Source organism: Mesoplodon mirus, assembly GCF_964341445.2.
Source record: "Mesoplodon mirus genome assembly, chromosome: 6".
Taxonomy (NCBI): domain Eukaryota; kingdom Metazoa; phylum Chordata; class Mammalia; order Artiodactyla; family Ziphiidae; genus Mesoplodon; species Mesoplodon mirus.
In genome coordinates this window covers 146,956,947-146,976,800 of record NC_138982.1, presented here as the reverse complement: position 1 = coordinate 146,976,800, position 19,854 = coordinate 146,956,947, and the positions used below count along the sequence as shown (strand labels likewise).

The 19,854-nt window shown below is 50.3% G+C and overlaps 1 protein-coding gene across 2 annotated transcripts in view; it reads left to right on the top strand.

Annotated features, from left to right (window-relative positions):
* The window catches only part of MCM3AP (minichromosome maintenance complex component 3 associated protein), a 41,631-nt gene that overhangs the window by 7,272 nt on the left and 14,505 nt on the right, over positions 1-19,854 (top strand). For both annotated transcript variants that reach the window (XM_082625625.1, XM_082625624.1), the window contains exons 7-20: positions 1,605-1,744; positions 3,373-3,570; positions 3,887-4,155; positions 5,714-5,876; positions 7,782-7,942; positions 8,670-8,911; positions 9,157-9,368; positions 9,997-10,097; positions 12,370-12,501; positions 12,876-12,989; positions 14,511-14,663; positions 16,190-16,387; positions 18,176-18,244; positions 18,329-18,463. In XM_082625625.1, the coding sequence (XP_082481751.1) occupies positions 1,605-1,744; positions 3,373-3,570; positions 3,887-4,155; positions 5,714-5,876; positions 7,782-7,942; positions 8,670-8,911; positions 9,157-9,368; positions 9,997-10,097; positions 12,370-12,501; positions 12,876-12,989; positions 14,511-14,663; positions 16,190-16,387; positions 18,176-18,244; positions 18,329-18,463 (2,287 nt within the window). The remainder of the gene's footprint in view (positions 1-1,604; positions 1,745-3,372; positions 3,571-3,886; positions 4,156-5,713; positions 5,877-7,781; positions 7,943-8,669; positions 8,912-9,156; positions 9,369-9,996; positions 10,098-12,369; positions 12,502-12,875; positions 12,990-14,510; positions 14,664-16,189; positions 16,388-18,175; positions 18,245-18,328; positions 18,464-19,854) is intronic.

Genomic DNA, 19,854 nt, shown 5'->3' with positions numbered 1-19,854 from the left:
CACACCCGCTAGGGCGGGATCTCCCCATCGGGCCCCAGCGCTGCATCCTTGGGCAGGGTGCTCCCGGGGAGACAAGTTGGCAGTGTCTTCAGGCTTGGGGACACTCACGCCTTTGACCCAGAATTCCACTTCCAGGAGTGCATCCCACAAACTACCCCACGTGTGTGCGATTCACTCACAAGGTTGTTTGTGATGACAGAGATTGGAAACTGACTGTCCATACAGTGGGATTCTAAATAGCCTGAAAGAAGACTGGAGTTTCTTTATGGAAAAATGATCAGTATTTATTGTGAAGTGGAAAAAGCAAGGCGTGGGAAATGTTTACCAGTTGTGTACAGAAAAGGGGGAAGTGTGTGTGTGTCCGTATGTACGTAAGCGTACTTGCTTACGTGTGTGTAAAAGTCATGGAGGTGAGAAAGGATCGCTCATGCTGATGGTCAGGACAGGGGAGCAAGGCAGGGGGGCGTCCCGTCTTGGACATTGTTACACCTTTGGAATGTTGACCCACGCGAATGTATTTAAAACCTACTCAAAAAGCAAGTATCCTATTAACACTAAGCAATATGTGCAGTGACCAAAAATAAAACAGCACATGTACCCTTCTTTGCAAAGTTTTTTCAAAAGTAAGTGTAACCTGTAGGGTTTTCCTCTGTGGAGAAGCTGTAATGGAACAATCACAGTGTCTGCTTAACACGGTAATAAAACCTGCCATCATACATTATGTCATTGACATGCGATTTTTATATTGCAAAAAAAAATTATTACTAGATATTGGAATTTTTAAAAATAAAAATAAGAGGGCTTCCCTGATGGCGCAGTGGTTGAGAGTCCGCCTGCCGATGCAGGGGACACGGGTTCGTGCCCCGGTCCGGGAGGATCCCACGTGCCGCGGAGCGGCTGGGCCCATGAGCCATGGCCGCTGAGCCTGCGCGTCCGGAGCCTGTGCTCCGCAGCGGGAATGGCCACAACAGTGAGAGGCCCGCGTACCACAAAAAAAAATAAATAAATAAATAAAATAAATAAAAATAAGATGTGAATGTTTTAAATTTTAGGTTGTTGCATTCCATTTCATTTAAAAGATATTTTTGTTAACTATTTAATTCTGTGGGTCATCATAGTGGTTTATTTAGGTCAGGACCCAGGTAACTTCCATTATGTGATTCCTGTTATACTAAAAACACGATGAAATACTGAGAGTTTTAGAATACTGGCAAATTTTGAATATTTTCATTTAACAAATTGATCCTTTTAACAAAATTACTGCAGCATGATTGTGTGTCATTGAGGTCATTATAGGAGCCATAAACACCCACGTGTGCGCCCCCCCCACCCCGCCCCAAAGAGTGCCCTGAAGGTCTGTGATTGTTGGAAACCCATCTGGAAAGGGGAGAAACCCTGGAGGGTCTTCATGGGCCTTGATGGCCTGTCACCTGGTGTGGTAGGCTGTGCTTTCCTTTCTCTAAGGCCCAGTGTTTTTAAAATTTCTCTTTTCCTTTGTAGTTTGATGTTTATTTTTATTTCTCCTTTTATCATTATGAAAGTACACTTCTCTGACTTCCTAGTAACTGTGTGGTGCATTTTTACTTTTTACTTGATGCCTTCAGCTCGGGTGAAAAGGACCGACTTGGACAAAGCGAGGGCGTTTGTTGGGACGTGCCCGGATATGTGTCCCGAGAAGGAGCGATACATGCGGGAGACCCGGAGCCAGCTGAGTGTGTTTGAAGTGGTCCCAGGCACTGACCAGGTAGAGCGCCACGCCCCCAGGGTGCTCGCCAAGCTGCTGTCCGTACTAATCACTGGGGTGGAGGGGCGTGTGCAGGGGAGGGAAGGCTGCACTGGTCCTTTCTGTCCATATTTGGTCTGGTGTTTACTTTTCTAGAGGGTAGTGGGGATGTGCTATGAACAGTCATGTTCCATTGTCTGCATTGTGAGGTGTGTAGGAAGCAGTCTTGCATAAGGTGACTGGACCATAGTTCCCTAAAGAAATAGACACAGGGCTTCCCTGGTGGCGCAGTGGTTGAGAGTCTGCCTGCCGATGCAGGGGACACGGGTTCGTGCCCCGGTCCAGGAAGATCCCACATGCCACGGAGCGGCTGGGCCCGTGAGCCACGGCCGCTGAGCCTGCGCGCCCGGAGCCTGTGCTCCGCAACGGGAGAGGCCACAACGGTGAGAGGCCCGCGTACCGCAAAAAAAAAAAAAAAGAAAAGAAATAGACACAGATTTGTTTCATAAATTAAATTTTCCCATTTTTTCTTTTCACAGTTTTATTCCTGTCCTTTTTTATGTTTATATTTTGTGCATTTGAGATGATGCTGTAGCTATGATTTTGTATGAATCTTTTTCACTTAAAATTTTATCAGGAGCATTTTCTTTTGTTATGGTAAAGTCTTTATAAGCATTCAAAATTTTGAATGTAGGCATATTATTTGATTATGTAGCTCTGTCCAAACTCCCCATTTTGCAGTCATTGGGCTGTTTCTGATTTTTCAGTGTTACTAAGAATTCTGTTGGGCATGCTGTGTGTAATGCCTCTAAGGTATTCAGCTTCCTTCCTTCTGATGGATCCTACGCGTGAAGTGCTGTATCAGATGTGTGACCTTTCTTAAGGTTCCTGAATATGTGTCAGTGCACGATCCCAGTTGTTTCCCCAGAAATCGGCACCATTTTAGGTTCTTCTGCTCTCTGTTAAGTTTGCTTGCGGGCGTCTGCTCCTTCCCTGGCCGGTGGTTTCTCACAGCTGCCTTCGCCTGACTCAGGGTCCCCCCCAGCGAGGCAGCAGTTGTCAAGGCAGAGGCCCAGTGCTCCTGCCCCAGGAGACGGTGATGACAGCTCACAGCCGGTGCCCGGGGCCTGGGCTTATGGGCGTCTCTGCTCCACCCTCAGCCGCACCTCTTCAGCCTCTTCTTGCAGGTGGAAGATGCAGCTCCAGACTCTTGAGGGCCTTCCCCGGGCCCTGCTGCTCCCCTGCCCCACCTCGCCCTCCTCCCTGCCGGCTCCATTTCTGGTCCGTGTAGACCTAATTTGGTGTTTGAGCGTGGCTGAGACCTTTTAGAATCTTTAACGTCTTTTACCTGTCACACCTCTGTGCTTGGGGCCAAGCAGATGTGTCTTCACTAAATTCCTCTGTGTGTTGATGTGATAGTCTCTTATCTTCACTTCTTGTCATGTTTGCCAAAAACAAGTTTCTCTATTTTGTCTTTGAATTTTAATTGTTACCTTCAAAGAGAAATTCTACGTTTTAAAATTGTATTCTGTAGTATCGACCTTATTTAAGCGTGTGTGTGTGTGATTTTCCCCATTTTGGGGCACAGCAGCTGGGAGGCTGGGCTAGCACCTGCCACCCAGCCGCTCGTCTCTATTCCCTGCCCTCAGGTGGACCACGCGGCAGCCGTGAAGGAGTACAGCCGCTCCTCAGCAGACCAGGAGGAGCCCCTGCCGCATGAGCTGCGTCCCTCGGCGGTGCTCAGCAGGACCATGGACTACCTGGTGACCCAGATCATGGACCAGAAGGAGGGCAGCCTGCGGGACTGGTACGACTTCGTGTGGAACCGCATGCGGGGCATACGGAAGGTATCAGCCACTTGTGAAGCCCAGAGTGAAAGTGAGAGTTCTTGTCGTTTTACTCAGTTATATTTCATCCGTAACAAAAAATATACTGTTACTTAAAATCATTGCAAAGTCCTGTTAAAATGTACTTCATGGGCTTCGTTTCAAATTGAAATCTGAAAAATTCAGGTAATAAGCGCGATTTTTCTAATAGCTGATTCTTATGCACGGGAATATGTTAATGAGATCTCTGTGTATACGAGAAACGTGTGTAAGGTGTGTGTGCGTGTGTGCGTACGGCGCGTGTGCACGTGTAATTTTCCGCCTCGCTCGTGTCCAGGACATCACGCAGCAGCACCTGTGTGACCCAGTGACGGTGTCTCTGATTGAGAAGTGCACCCGCTTTCACATCCACTGCGCCCACTTCATGTGTGAGGAGCCCATGTCCTCCTTTGACGCCAAGATCAACGACGAGAACACGACCAAGTGCCTCCAGAGCCTGAAGGAGATGTACCAGGACCTGAGGAGCAAGGGCGTGCTCTGCGCCAGCGAGGCGGAGTTCCAGGGCTACAACGTGCTGCTCAGCCTCAACAAGGGGGACATCCTAAGGTGAACTTCCCAGGGCAGAAGCCAGCCTGAGCCACAGGGAAAGGCAGGCTTTAACCAGGAAGAGGGCACTTAGGGTTAGCGGTGCTGGGAGCACTGAGTTTTCTGTGGTGTCGAACGCCGGGACATTAGTGAGGAAGCTGGGCTCGGCTGTGCAGCCCCTGGGGCTGAGGCACTGGGAGCAGAGGGCTGGGGATGCCTGCTGGCGCCGGTGCATCCAGAGCGGGCCCCGGGCCCTTTCTGAGGACGGGTTCTCCTTGTCAGTGGGAGAGCACGAGGCAGGAATCTGCTGTTTGAGCAGAGGAGGCGAGTGAACTCGGACAGGAAAGCTCAGGGTCCCCTATCAGAGCTGCCAGCGTGTTTCCTCGTATGCATGTGCACACAGACCTCGTCCAAGGTCTAAGTCACAGGAGAGGAAAAAATCGTGTGAAACAAATGCTAAGGGTGGGATATTAAGAATGAATCTTAAACCTCGCCCTGATCTATCTGTAGACATTAATATGAGAAATATGTTAGGGTCCACTAGCCTTCCATTCCTGTCGTTGGTAAACTGGATTCCAAGTTTCCCTTATTTATGCTGAAACTCTTTTTCAGCTTGCAGAATATGTAGGTGTGTGATTGATTTTAAATTAAGCCTTGGAGATAAACTAGTTAGGGAAAATGGCTGTGTGGTCTTTTTGTATATAATAGGCATTTGTCCCCTATCTTGAGTTATTCTTGAATAATTAATAATTTTTTTTTCGGCCACACTGCACGGCTTGTGGGATCTTAGTTCCCCGACCAGGGATGGAACCCGGGCCCCTCAGCAGAGAGAGCGTGGACTCCTAACCACTGGACCATCAGGGAAGTCCCCACATCAGTTTATTTATAAACAAAACAAAGTTAAACTTTCTTAGACGTCATCTTCAAACACAGCTGGCAGTCAGTTGGCATTAAAGTAACTCTTTGATAATCAATTCTTAAATTATTGCTTCAATTTGTTTATTATTCATCTTTTTTAAAAATTAATTAATTTATTTATTTTTGGCTGTGTTGGGTCTTTGTTGCTGCGCGTGGGCTTCCTCTAGTTGCGGTGAGCGGGGGCTACTCTTTGTTGTGGTGCGCGGGCTTCTCATTGCGGTGGCTTCTCTTGTTGTGGAGCACAGGCTCTAGGCGTGCGGGCTTTGGTAGTTGTGGCGCGCGGGCTCAGTAGTTTGGCTCACAGGCTCTAGAGCGCAGGCTCAATAGTTGTGGCGCACGGGCTTAGTTGCTCCGCGGCATGTGGGATCTTCCTGGACCACGGCTCGAACCCGTGTCCCCTGCGTTGGCAGGTGGATTCTTAACCACTGTGCCACCAGGGAAGTCCCTCATCATCTTTTTAAAGAAAACCTTTGCTACCGATCCAGCCCAAGAGTGGTGGCTTTGACATTGGTAAACCGTGAACATATTGGCACATGTGACCATATCAAGACCTTCTTTTTCAGTATAGTTGAAATCTGTTTTATTGTCAGATCTATTTTCATGGAAATTTTGTCTAATTAAAGATGAAATTCTAACCCCTTTCATCTCCTTTAATTAACAGGGAAGTGCAGCAGTTCCATCCTGCCGTTAGAAACTCCTCTGAAGTGAAATTTGCTGTTCAGGCTTTTGCTGCGTTGAACAGTAATAATTTTGTGCGATTTTTCAAACTGGTCCAATCAGCTTCTTATCTGAATGCTTGTCTTCTGCACTGTTACTTTAATCAGGTGAGTACTGACACTGTACTTGCAGAATTGATGAAAGCTGGTTGCTACTTGTGACATTTAAGAGCTTCTTTATGACAGGAGCATCTCAGCGGGTCCTGGGCTAAGTCTTGTGCAGCAGCCCCTGAGGGGATACTGCTGTTACCTGTTTATGGGGTTGGCACAGTTGATCACCGATGGAAAGGCTGTGCAGTGGGCAATACTGTTCTTCTGGTTCAGATGAGAGAGATCTCTTCAGAATGATAACTTGCGTTCAGAACTATCATCTTCCATGGAAACAAAGAAGCCAAAAAGCAAACTGCATGCACATTCCCCTAACCTAGAACTTATTAGGGTTATCAGTCTTCATTTTTGGAGTGAGCTTGATGTTGCTAAATTCATTTCGGTAAATATCTAAAGTGCCTGCTCTTTGTTGCACTGGGATTACAAAGATGGGGCAAGACCAGTCTCTTACCTCAGGATTAGCATAGAGTGTGAACTCCTGGTCTCAGATTTCCAGAGTCAGGTCTTCACCTTCTGAAGCACTTGGGGACGATAACAGAGCAGGCTGCATGCCCACCTCACACAGCACGCCCCTGTGCTGTCCCGCAGCTGCTGGCGGGCGGGGTGGTGGTGGGGGAACGCCGCCGGGAGAATGCCGCCTGGAGTCCTTGCTGGGAGCCCCTGGCGGCTGCTGGGTGGGGAGGAGCTTGCCTGGGAGATCTCAGGAACCTGCCTGGCTGGTTTTGTGACTCCAGGTCATTTTTCTTTTTTGGTCACAAGTCCTCCTGTAAACAGCGACTAAACCCACCATCATCCCAGGCAAAGTCTTCTGCAAGTTTGCTCATTGTTAGATCTGACAGTTTCCAAGAGAACTGAAATTCTGGAACAAATGAAAAGATTTCTAACAACGTGCAGCTTGGGGAACTTTGTGCCGTTGATAAATACCAGTGATAGTCGACCATTTGTACCCATTTTAATAATTTTAAACTCAAAAGAAATCTAAGTGTTTTTCTTTAGAAAGACAAAGTGTTTCACTAACAGTGGCCCACAGTGGCCCATTGTCTCCTGGACCTCATCTCCTCTCCTGCCTTCCCTGGCTCCACCCCAGCCCCCCCAGCCCCCAGCAGGCGCCTGCCTCAGGGCCTTTGCGCTTGCTGTCCTCCCGGCTCTTCCTTCTGCTCACAGAGTGTACAGCGCTCCCCTCCCCCAACGCCAGGCTGGGCTGCCCTTCTCGGCAGAGTGCTCCCTGTCCTCCTCCTCAGCTGTTCTTGCTGTCACACTATCACCGTTAAACGCACTGTGCAGTTTGTACGTTCATTTTGTTCAGTGTTGGTGTCTCCTGCCACGTCCGCTCCGTGAGGACAGGGGTCTTGTCTGTTCACGGCTGGACACTCAGCATGGACGTGCATGCCAGCCTTGAAGGAACACTAGATCCAGGTTGAATTGCTTAAAGCCCACTGAAGAGGAGGAGCAGGGCCACCGGGGTCCTGGGATCAAACTAACCTGCCAGTGCCTTCATGGTTCCCTCTGTCCACGTGTTTAAAATGCTCAGTGTGATGCTGTGAAGCAACTTTCTCTCTGACTTTTACTCAGTTTCATGTCACACACTTTCCATGGCATTCCATCATCTCTGCAGTAATCTTTAGCAGCTGTACAGCTTTCTGTTGAGTGGAGGATGCACAGTGTACTCTCCCTGCCCTGCTGGTGGGTGGTTGGTTTTCTAGTTTTTTTAATAAATAAAGCCTTCATGGCCCAGCCTTTTCCATATATGAAACCGTTTGCTTTGCATCATTTCTGGGCATTCTGCTGAGCAGACGGCCCGATGAGCGCTAAGCTTGGGAACCGGGGTGCTTTCCAGAGGGACTGAGCCGCCTGCGGTCATGGAGTGCCTGACCCTCTGCGACTCAGTGACTTGGCTTCTCTCAGATCCGCAAGGACGCGCTCCGAGCGCTCAACGTGGCATACACGGCGAGCACTCAGCGCTCCACCACCTTTCCCCTGGATGGCGTGGTGCGCATGCTGCTCTTCAGAGACGGAGAGGAGGCCACAGACTTCCTCAGCTGCCACGGCCTCACTGTCTCCGACGGGTAAGCACCGAGGCCCGAACCGCCGGGCCTCTCTCCTTTTCTCCCTTTTAACTCTGGGAAGGCTGGGAAGTGCCAGCTGTGCGCCAGGCCCTGGAGAAGGCATGTTCCACGGCCTGGGGTGCAGGGGAGCAGGCGAGGCTCAGAACCGCGGGGATGTCCCCAGGTCACTCGCTGTTCGTCAGCAGGTTAGGGTTCAGACTCTTCCTGACTTTTCCCAAGTTACTCAGGAAGCTGATGGTCGAGCTTGGGGCCTTCCTTGTTCTGTCCCTGAAGATGGGCTCTCTGGCCAGGCCAGGGCGTCTCCTCTGCTGCAGTCAGAGTTTTGAGAACGTGGTGGGACTTGTGGACCCTCTCCCAGAAAATGGCTCCATAACCTGTAGCCTGTCGTGTCCGGATCCGGGGTTTCCCTGAACCCATCCTCCTCTGGCTCCTCAGCCCCGGCCCCGTCTGCTGCCTGCAGACCTGCCCTCACGGGATGAGCTGGGAGCATGTAGGGGAGCGTTGCTGCACCTGGGGCTGCTAACAGTGAGGCCAGGCGGCTCCCGTGTCAGAAGGAAACACTGGCAGTGGGGGATGCCGTGGGCTGGGCCTTGGGCTGGGCCTTTGCTGCCTCCCCTCATTTCCACGTGGCCTTCTGGCGACACAGTGACTGCAGGGCACTGAGGAGGTGAAGGGTGGCCTCTCGCCTGTGTAACGCCTCTCCGTGGGTTCTCTGTGGTCTGGGTAGCTGTGTCGAGCTGAACCGGTCCTCGTTCCTGGAACCAGAGGGTTTATCCAAGGCCAGGAAGTCGGTGTTTATTACCAGGAAGCTGACGGTGTCCGTTGGGGAGATCGTGAATGGAGGGCCATTACCCCCTGTCCTCCGTCACACCCCCGTGTGCAGCTTCAACTCCCAGAACAAGTACGTCGGGGACAGCCTTGCTGCGGAGCTGCCCGCGGGCGCCCAGAGACCCGGCTTGGACGTGGCAGGTGGGTGAGGCTGCGGCCTCAGGGGGGGCGCCAGCTCTGCTCCCCTCTAGGAGGCCTCATCCTGGGGCCCGGCGACACCAGCTCGGTGCTGCCTGAACGGCCCCCTGGCGCCACAGTGCTTTGTTCCCACGGGTGAAGCGCACACGGTCCCCCGGCTCGTGGCTCAGGAGGCGCCCTGTGGTGGTCTGCTTGGGGAGGGTGGCCAGGGCTTGTCCTCGGTGCCCACGTTTGCCTGTTCCTTCCAGGTGTAGGGAGAGGAGAGGAGTGCAGTACGGAGGGGGACGAGGCCCCCCCGGCTCTCCTCCTGCAGCCCCTGCCCACCCCTGTGCCAGCTTCTCCTCCACACCTCCCGGCACTGCCCTTGAGCATGGCACCCAGCCTCTTCCAGCCCCCCGTGCAGCCCCCCGTGCAGCTGGAGCTCCTTCCCCCGAAGTCTGCGCCTGTGTACTCGGACGAGGTAAGGAACCTTCCTGTCAGGGCTCTGAGGGCCCGTCGTGGGCAACATCCAGCTGCCTCTGATGTCCAGTCTGACCACTGTCTGTGTCCCTGGGGTGTCCCTGGGGTCAGCATGCGTCTGACAGGTGGCCCCGGGGCCGAGCAGGGCCTACCCACCACACAGGCCGTGTGACTTGATCTCGCCACCCTGTTGCTTGGGCAGGCACTGGGCACCACCCCACTGGGGGATCAAGGAGGCCTGAGGTGGGGAGTGAGGAAGGGCCACAGAAGCTGGGGCCGTGTGACGTTGGGGTGCGGCACTGTGGCCGTCTGAATGGCCGTCGTTGAGCAGACAGCAGGCTTGTCCTGGCATGTCCAGAAGGCTCCTCTCTGGTTATCAGCAGGAACCCTTTCCAGGAGCGCACAGCCGACCCCCGTGTAAGGTCATTAGACGCCTTCAAACAGCTTCCAGTGATGAGGTTTTGGAGGGATTTCTGAGCTGGGCGGACGGTCCATGATGTCTCTGTGGTTCCGTGAAGACCTTCAGTACCTTAGGCCATGAAGGCAGATTGCTTGGTGATAAGCTGGGTCTGGATCTAGGCGGCGTTTCCCCAGCCAGTGCTCCTGACCCCCGTCTGCCCTCTGCTTAGGACCTGGTGCAGGTGGTGGATGAGCTCATCCAGGAGGTTCTTCAGAGGGACTGCGAGGAAGTTGGCGCCGCTGGGGCGGCCTTCGCAGCCACAGCCCTGGGGTAAGTGCGGTGCCTCTCCTGCTCTGAGGCTGTCTGCACTCCCTCCAGATGCTACCTTTCATAAAGCTGCTCTCAGTCTTCAACAAGAGATCACAGCTACCCCTTTGTACAGGCTTCAGTGTCGGTCCTGCTCGCTGGTGGGTATAGTCTCTCACGTTCCTGACCTGTGTTTGTCGTTTGCAGGTAGTTTCTATGTGTGTATGATTTTTGAGTAGCATTAGGTTTATTAAAGTTGTAAATTAGAAACCTGTTTTTCTTTCAACTTTAAATGTGATCAAAAATCTAGTAATAAAAAAAATCTAGTAATAATTAGTTCCTTCTCTGTTAAAAAATAAAAACACTCACTTTACTTGATCTTGGATTAAGTCACAGTTTATAAATTTGACAGATTAAATTCCCTTAAACATTTTATACCATTTACATTTAACACCATGATGAAATTTCCTTAGACATTTCAAACTACACTTTTAAATTTTATAAAGCTGATTTTGTGGAACACTTTAAGCATCTAGTCTTTTTTTTTTTTTTTTTTTTTTTTTTTTCGGTGGTACGCGGGCCTCTCACTGTTGTGGCCTCTCCCGTTGCGGAGCACAGGCTCCGGACGCGCAGGCTCAGCGGCCATGGCTCACGGGCCCAGCCGCTCCGCGGCATGTGGGATCTTCCCGGTCCGGGGCATGAACCCGTGTCCCCTGCATCGGCAGGTGGACTCTCAACCACTGCGCCACCAGGGAAGCCCTATATGTCTGTTTTTATGGTAGTACCATGTTGTTTTGATTTTATTACTATAACTTCGTAGTAAGTTGTAAGTTTTGAAATCACAAAGTGCGAGTCCTTCAGCTTTGTTTCAGCTTTGTTTCTCTTTGAAGGCTGTTTCCCTATTTGGAGACCCTTTAAATTTCATAAGAATTTTAGGATGGGTTTTTCTACTTCTGCAAAAAGTTATGTTGGGATTTTGATGGTGGTTCCAATGAATCTGTAGATTACTTTGGGTAGTACTGGCATCTTAACAATATGAAGTCTTCCAGTCCATGAACATGGATGTCTTTCCATTTGTTTATGTCTTCCTTAATTTTTTTCAGCAACGTTTTATAATTTTTATTGTACAAGTCTTTTGTTTCTTTGGTTAAGGTTGTTCCTAATTATATTATTCTTTTTGTCGCTATTGTAGATGGAATTGTTTCCTCAATTCCACTTTCAGAATGTTCATAGCTCGTGAATAGAAATGCCATTGAGTTTTGAGTGTTGATCCTTATATTCCAATCTTGTTGAACTTTTTTTTATTGTAATAGCTTTTGAGTGGATCCCTTAGGATTTTCTACATACAAGATCCTGTCATCTGTGAATACACATAGTTTTCTTCTTCCTTTCCAGTTTGGATGTTTTTATTTTTCTTGTCTAATTGCTCTGGCTATAACTTTCAATACGGTGTTGAATAGAAATGGCAGATAGGGCACTCTTGTCTTGTTACTGTCTTAGAGGGAAAGCTTTCTATCTTTCACGAGTGAATATGATGTTAGCTGTGGGTGTTTCATATATGGTCTTTATCATTTTGAGAAAGTTCCCTTCTCTTCCTAATTTATTGAGTGTTTGTATCATGAAATGGTATTGAATTTGTCATATGCTGTCTCTGCATTAATTGAGATGATTTTGTGGGTTTTGTCCCCTTCAGTTTATTAATGTGGTTGTATTACATTGATTTTCATTTGTTGCATTCCAGGAATAAATCTCTCTTGGTAGTGTGAGATTATACACTTGGTAGTGTATAATCCTTTCAGTATATTGCTTAATTTTGGCTTGCTAGTATTTTGTTATGGATTTTTACTTCACCGTCCACAAGGGATATTGGTCACTAGTTTTCTTGTGGTGTTTTTGTCTGGCTTTGGTATCAGATCGGGGGAATGCTGGCCTCCTAGAGGTGTTAGGAAGTGTTCCTTGTGCCTCGGTTTTTTCGAAGAGTTTGAGAAGGGTTGGTGTTAGTTCTTCTCTAAGTGTTTGGTAGAATTTGCCAGTGAAGCCCTCTCATCCTGGATTTTTCTATGCTGGAAGATGTTTTTAAATACTGAGTCAATCTCTTAACTAGTTATAGGTTTATTCAGATTTTCTTTTTTTCCTGAGTCAGTTTTGACAGGGTGTGTGTTCCTAACCATGGGCTTGATTTTTATGCTGGAAGGCAAATAGGTATTTTTTCCCTTGCTAGTATTAGAAGTCTAGTAATACGGTTTGTGTGGCTTTTATTATTTATTTAGAGCAATGTCCACTTTGCTCTGTCTAGTGTTTCCAATGCTGCTATGGAGGAGCTGTTAACAGCTGCAACCATGGGCATTCTGAGGCACATTGCAACTGAAGAAGTGACTAAGGAAAGGGAGCGAAAAGAGGAAGAGAGGCGGCGGGCTGAAGAAGAGAGGTGAGGGTGTCTCATCCCTGCAGTGCACGTGGGGGGTGGGGGGGGTGGACAAGGGGAGAGCCTGCCCTGGCCTAGGATGCTCTCGCTTTTGCCCACAGCACTCGTACCAGACCCACGGCTCACCCTGCGCCTTCATACACTGTGGCCCAGGGAGCCGGCAGGTCCCACCTTGTAAGCAGCAGCCCCTCCGCAGCCAGAGGGGGTGGGGGGGGGTGGTCAGGGAACTGGAGTGGGTATGGCTGTGTGGCCTGTCTGGTGGAACCAGAGGTGTCAGGCCTGCCGGAGGGGTCAGGCAGCACAACTCAAATCCCCACTCGCAAGGTCACAGAGTGAGACGACTGTTATTTCTTGTGCTCTTTTTCCTTTTCCCTTAGGTTGAAACAAGAGAGAGAACTGGTGTTAACTCAGCTGAGCCAGGACCTAGCTGCAGAGCTGACAGAGCTCGTGGTGACAGAACGTGTGAGGGAAACCTGCTCCCAGGAGTTGAAGTAAGTGAAGCGCTGGTGCCTGCAATGTGAGGCGGCTGGGCGGGTGGGAGGAGGGTTAGAGGCACCGTGGCCAGGCTGGTCCAGTTCACGCTAGCTGGCTTTCATTTTGACAAGGAGCATATCTTCTGGTTAGCCAAACACTAACAGGCTGTCCCTCTTCTTGTGTGCGTTGCTTCCAAGGAGGCCCTCGCTTTCACTCTCATCCTCCTTGTTGACCCTGCCCTGGGCGTGGGGATGTGTCTGTTAGCAAAAGAATTCACTGGTGGTCTTCCCCACACCAGGTTACTCACCGTTAGTTTTTCTCCAGTAGAAGATCCTTTCCTTTGTTTCGTATGTTCAAAGATTCCTTTGAGCTATTTCACTTAAGAACTTTATAAATTTCAGTGCCAAGCTTCAGGGAAGAAAGAGGTTCAGTTGTGCTGGGAAATCTGTCCTTGCGTTTAAGTTCCCCCGAGATAGGCCTGCAGCCCCTGGTGCAGATGGGGAATATAGCCAGGAGGCAGAGTATGTTGCTTAATTAATATTTCTCTCCATTTCTATTAATTGGGAGTTTATTTCACTGTTTACTATAAGCAAGAGACCTCACAAATGATGGGTGTTTGTCTGTTCTTAATCCCAGGAAGGGGTATTAAGAGATAAGTAAAACCTAGGACTCACTGACGTGCAGGGAAACTGCTGTTCTCTGCAGTTCCAGAAGACTTGGACTACAGCTCGGCCCAGGGCTGTCTCCATCGCCACAGAGGACAGCTATCGGAAATGGGTCTTGCCTGTCTGGGCTTCTTTGGCTTAATGGCTAAATGTATTTGATAAAGGCCTCTGTGATCCCTTGGTTGACAGGATTTTGTTGTAAAAAGTCTCTTTCAGATTCTGGTTTATCTGAGGGCCACTGTCACATGACCTTAGGCTGTCAGCCTCTGTAGCCAGCTGTCATATACTTGAGACATTTCTAATTGCAAACATCAGATGTTGTTGATGAGAAGATATTTCAGTTGTCTCAATGGTCATTTAAAAATTAAATTTCTGGGCCTCCCTGGTGGCGCAGTGGTTGAGAGTCCGCCTGCCGATGCAGGGGATACGGGTTCGTGCCCCGGTCTGGGAGGATCCCATATGCCGCGGAGCGGCTGGGCCCGTGAGCCATGGCCGCTGGGCCTGCGCATCCGGAGCCTGTGCTCCGCAACGGGAGAGGCCACAACAGTGAGAGGCCCGCATACCGCAAAAAGAAAAAAAAAAAAAAAAAAAAAAAAAAAATTAAATTTCTAACTATAAGATACAGAGTTCTCTCTTGACTATTTACAAGGGCCCTGTTGGATGTATCATCTTGTACCCTGTACCACTTTAGTTCTTTTTTCTCTACATTTCCAGATGTCTGTGCATTATATAAAATAAAATCTTCAAGCTTTTCTTGCAGCAAAGCTATCATTACATTTCAGTATTAAGGCCGTGGCCTCGTGCTTTTAAGGCAGGCCCTCCGGGTGGGGCCTTGGGTGCAGTGTCTCTCTTGCTGATTGCCCTTTTCCCTAGGAGTGCAGTGGAGACACAGCAGAGGCTCCGCGTGGCCCGCTGCTGTGAGGACGTCTGTGCCCACCTGGTGGACTTGTTTCTTGGGGAGGAAATTTTCCAGACTGCAAAAGAGACCCTCCAGGAAGTTCAGTGCTTCTGCAAGTATCTCCAGCGGTGAGTCCCATGTCCTTACAGATAAAATCAATGCATACAGGGAGAGTCTTTTACAAAGATTATACTTTCAGAAACAGCTGATAATACGCACATGTAACATGTTCCTTCCTAAAGGGTATAAACTAAGTAAAGAATTAGATTGGGGTGGGGGGACCGCTCTATATTTCGACAGATATTTATAGGTAGCCTTCTGCTGTTTACCCAGTGTGCTAGACACAGGGAGAGGGCCACGAACAAGCCAAATGATAGCTGTATGCACCCACATGGATGAATTTCTGAAACATAATTTATAGTGAAAAAAGCAATTCTTAGGGAAATGTGTGCAACATACAAACTGTATATTCAAACTAAATGGGTTGTTTTGGATTTGTATATAGTAGTACAACCCTAAAGAAGGAAAATAACAAACATAAACCCGGCATAGTGGTTACCTTTGGGAATGAGAGGGTGTGTGACTGAGCAGGGCCCGTGGGCATCAGGTGCTGGTCTTGGCCACCCATTCTCAACTGCATGGAAGGCTGTGGGTGTTTGATTTATCATTAATCTTTAAAATGGGTGTACATGTGTTACGTATGTTATATGATGATTCATTTCATGATAACATTTAAAGAAAGTAATAGTGTACTTGACAGTTGCAGCCGTGTAAAAGGGGATTCAGTGAGAAATGAGTCTCCATCCCACGAGAACCTCTGACCTTTGTATGGTGGTCGGCACAGGGGGGAGCACATTCCCTACTCTGTGCCAGACTTCTCTCGACTCTCGGTGACACCGGAGACCTGACTGCAGCAGCACGGTGGCCTCTCCCCAGTGCCGTCAGTGCACTGAGGTGGCGTTGCCAGAGCACATGGTAGATGACCTGCCTCGTCCCACTGGTAGACTTTCACATGGCTTTCTCTCTCTAGCTGTGACAAAGAGTGCTGCAGTGGCATCCTTGTACAGACATTTCACACAGGTGCACACATGTCTGGAGAGAGAATCCTGTCGGTGGTGTCTGCTGGGTCAAAGGGTATATGGATCTGTGTTTGTATCCAGATTGGCAAGTTGGCCTCCAGAGATTGTTCACTCTTTATTTTTAATTAATTAATTTATTTGGTTGCACCAGGTCTTAGTTGTGGCATGCGGGCTCCTTAGTTGCGGCTCGCAGGCTCCTTATTTGCGGCTCACTGGCTCCTTAGTTGCGGCATGGGCAAGCTCTTAGTCGTGGCATGCATGTGGAATCTAGTTCCCTGACCAGGGATCGAACCCAGCCCCCTGCATTGGGAGTGCAGAGTCTTACCCACTGCGCCACCAGGGAAGCCCAGCATTCACTCTAAAGTTCAGTAGGTCCGTTGCCCACCACTCATTCGTTATCATGCATCCCCCATACCTTGAGTTTCAGTTCTGATCCATTTCTCAGTCTGAGATCTGTTGCTGAAAAAGACCTAAACATACTGGCAGAAAATGTTTCCCATGTTAATGCTGGAGGTGTTTTTGCCTTGTCCCCATGGCAAAAACATCCAGTGATGATACTTTGGTCTCTCCTCTAGGTGGAGGGAAGGTGTTGCAGCCCGGAAGAAACTGAGGCGCCAGATGCGGGCCTTCCCTGCGGCACCCTGCTGTATGGACACGAACGACCGGCTGAGGGCACTGGCGCCCAGCGCAGAGTGCCCCATTGCAGAGGAGAACCTGGCCAAGGGCCTCTTGGATCTGGGCCACGCGGGGAGAGTGGGCATCTCCTGCACCAGGTCAGCAGCCCGGGGCCTCCTAAGTGCCTCCTGCCCTAACTGGCTTTATCGCGAGTGTGGATTAACACGTCTGTTTGCAGGGAAGATGGGTGGAGTCAGAGGAGGTGAAGACAGATGCAGGATTGCATTTTCGGAGTGAGAGTTGCTCTACCTGCTGTGATTTCACTTGCCTTTTCCCCTTAAAACACTCCTGGTCCTGCCAATCGAATTCTCCCTGGAATTACCTGTTTTCTCTTTGCCTTCCTAGCTTAAGGACACATCATGTCCATTCTCAGTGGTGGAGCCAGAGGTCCGTGTTGGCCTCACCCCCACCACCACCCCGACCCCTCTGCTACCCTGGGTCTGCGGTGGCAGCATTTCAGCGACTCCCCCCTCCTGCCGTCAGGTCTCTTACGGGCTCCCTCCCCGTGTCCCCTCGCATGGCTCTCCCTGCCACTCCTCCTGGCCACCCTGCATGTGCCCGGCTCCCAGCCCAGGTCCTGGCTTCAGCTGCCCAATCCTGGCCATGCAGGGCTCAGCCTCTCTCTTCAGACCAGGCCGCTGTGGCCTCTGGAAAGGAGCCTCCCAGTGGGGGCCTAGGAAGACGACACAGAGGCGCAGTGGCAGCCCACCCTGCTGGGGTCCCGAGGCACGTCTTGTCCTCGCCTGGGCTGTCACCAGCTCTATGCCTCTAACAAACTTTGTGTAGCTGCCCACGTCTCCGGGTCCTGTGCCTGTGTCTGCAAGCAGGGTGGTGACGGTGCTGGCCTGTCTCTGATGTGCTGTGTGTGTCAGGGCCTTCGGCCTTGGCCCGGCTGCCTCCTGGAGTCCTGGCTGTGTCACCTGTGTCAGGACGGCCCTCTCTCTGTCCCCTCCCCCGCCCTCCAGCACAGCCCCCATCCCCTCTTCTTCCCCTCTGTTTCCTCCCCTGGTAATCTTTTTCCATCCTGCACGCTGACAGCATGCTTCGTGCATCTCCAGCCTGGGCCTCTTCCCCGTGTCCCCAGTTCAACATCGGAACCTAGTCTTCACCTGGCCTGCTGCACTCGGTGCCTCCTCTGGCTCACAGGATGCCAGCCTGTCCTCCCTGGACTGGGTGACACCTGGACTCAGACCCACCATCCTGCGGCTCTACCCTCACCACCTCCACTGCCAACCCCTCTCACGTAGCCACCTGTCCGTCTGCTGGCTTCCGCCCTTGACCCCTGCACCCTGGTGTCCTCATCACCACATCAGAGTCAGGTCGGCTCACATCCCTGTCGACGTCCCTGGGCTGCTCTCTGAGTCCCTTCATAGTGCCCCCCCCCCCGCCCTCTGGCTGTCCCCCGCTGCTCTCCCTGTGCTCGTCCTGTGCACGTGCCAGGCCCACTCCTGACTGGGTCTGGCCTGTCCCCCAGAACTCACGTGCTGGCGCCCCTGTTCCCTTCAGTCTTTGCTCCCATATCACCTCTGACCACCCTGGGTAAGTCCACAGCACGCCCACCGCGCCTGTCGCGCCACCCACTAACAGAGGCCTTTCTCTCCCTACAAGAGCGTGTGTTCTAGCGGGGCAGGATTTTTGTCTGTTCACTGCTGATCTGCCACGACTGGCACACAGTAGATAATTGCTTGATATTTATGGAATGAACGAGTCCTCTGACTAAACTGTTTCTCTATCGGAAAAGGTTTCTTGGTCTCCTAAGTATTCCCCACTGGGAGACACTCGCTCCCCAATTGCTTTGCACTCAGAACATCACTAAGCGCTTATCAGGTTCCTCCGTGGGTGCTGAGTGGGCCTCACGTAGGCTCCGTGTGCTTCTCCCTTCGCAGGTTAAGGTGGCTCAGGAGCAAGGTGGCGCACCAGATGAAAGTTCAGCACTTCTACCAGCAGCTGCTGAGGTTGGTCCCCGCCCGCCCGCCGCGTACGCTGCTCCTGCCGGGGGCTCGCGTGGCGGCTCACCTGTGGTGCTTTGTCCCTTCCAGTGACGCGGCATGGGCACCCCTGGACCTGCCAGCCCTCGTGGCTGAGCACCTCCCGGCGCGGCAGGAGCGCGTGTTTTGGAAGCTGGTGCTGGTGTTGCCTGATGGAGAAGAGCAGTCCCCAGGGAGTCCTGGCAGGTCAGAGAGGTTTCCCCCTGGGGGGCCTGGATGCCGAGCAGGCGGCCGGGAGGCGGAGTGGCTTCTCCAGAGCGTCTGGCAGCTGAGTGTTGCGCACGGGGGTGGCCAGGCGGCAGCCCAGTGTGCCCCTCTCCTCCTGGGGGCCCTGACGCCTGCTTTCATCTTGATGCTTAGCTTTGCAGGCTGTTTTGTTTGTTATTTGAAGTTGACGCTTTAGATTATTCACATTTTTATTTTGTATCGTTGGCAACGGTCTTTGTCCAAAAACACTTCAGACTTGATTGTGACTTAAAGCTATGCTGAGGTATACTGATTAGAGCCTGCTTCATTTTAGACTCTTGGGGAAGACAGTTTACTTTGTTTGCTATAGTTCCATTTTTTCCTCAGGTAAAAAACTTCTGGCATTTTTAAAAAGAAATCGAAAAAGTTGACATGGCATTGTTTCTTGTAAACAAGCTGCTTCCAGAAACCATACTTTTTTTTTTTTTTGCGGTACGTGGGCCTCTCACTGTCGTGGCCTCTCCCGTCGCGGAGCACAGGCTCCGGACGCGCAGGCTCAGCGGCCATGGCTCACGGGCCCAGCCGCTCCACGGCACGTGGGATCCTCCTGGACCGGGGCACGAACCCGTGTCCCCTGCATCGGCAGGTGGACTCTCAACCACTGCGCCACCAGGGACGCCCTACTTTTCTTTTTTAGATGTAATTCACATATCATGACTTTCTCCCATTTGAAGTGTACATTTCACTGGTTTCAGTATATTCACAGAGTTGTATAACCATCACAACTATCTAATTGCAGAACATTTTTTCACCTAAAAAGAAATCCATGCCCATTAGCAGTCCATCCTTCCTTACCTGCAGCCCCTGGCAACTACTAATCTGTTTTCTGTCTCTATTCATTTGCCTATTCTGGACATCTCATACAAATAGAACCCGAAAACACGTAGTCTTCTATATGACTGGCATCTTTCACCTAGCATAATGTTTTCTAGGTTCATTCATGTTGTAGCATGTATTAGTCCTTCATTTTTGGGCCAAATGATATTTGATTGCATGAATATATCACACTTTATTTGTCTGTTCATCAGTTGATGGGCACTTTTTGATTATTATGATAACGCTTCTGTGAACACTGACGTGTAAGTGTTTGTGTGGACATATGTCTGCAGTTCTTTTGGTTATATACCTAGGAGTGGAATTGCTGGGTTGTATGGTAAACTCTAAGGACCTTTTCTGTTGCTCAAAATCTTTTCTTTGTGCTTCAAAATCATAAATCACATTAGAATGAGTGTCCTCTCAAATATATAACCCAGTAGAGTTCCTAACTCCATTTAAAAAATCACAGCCTGTTTATTAGTCCAGATCAACTTTATAGTAAGATTTGGTGTTTG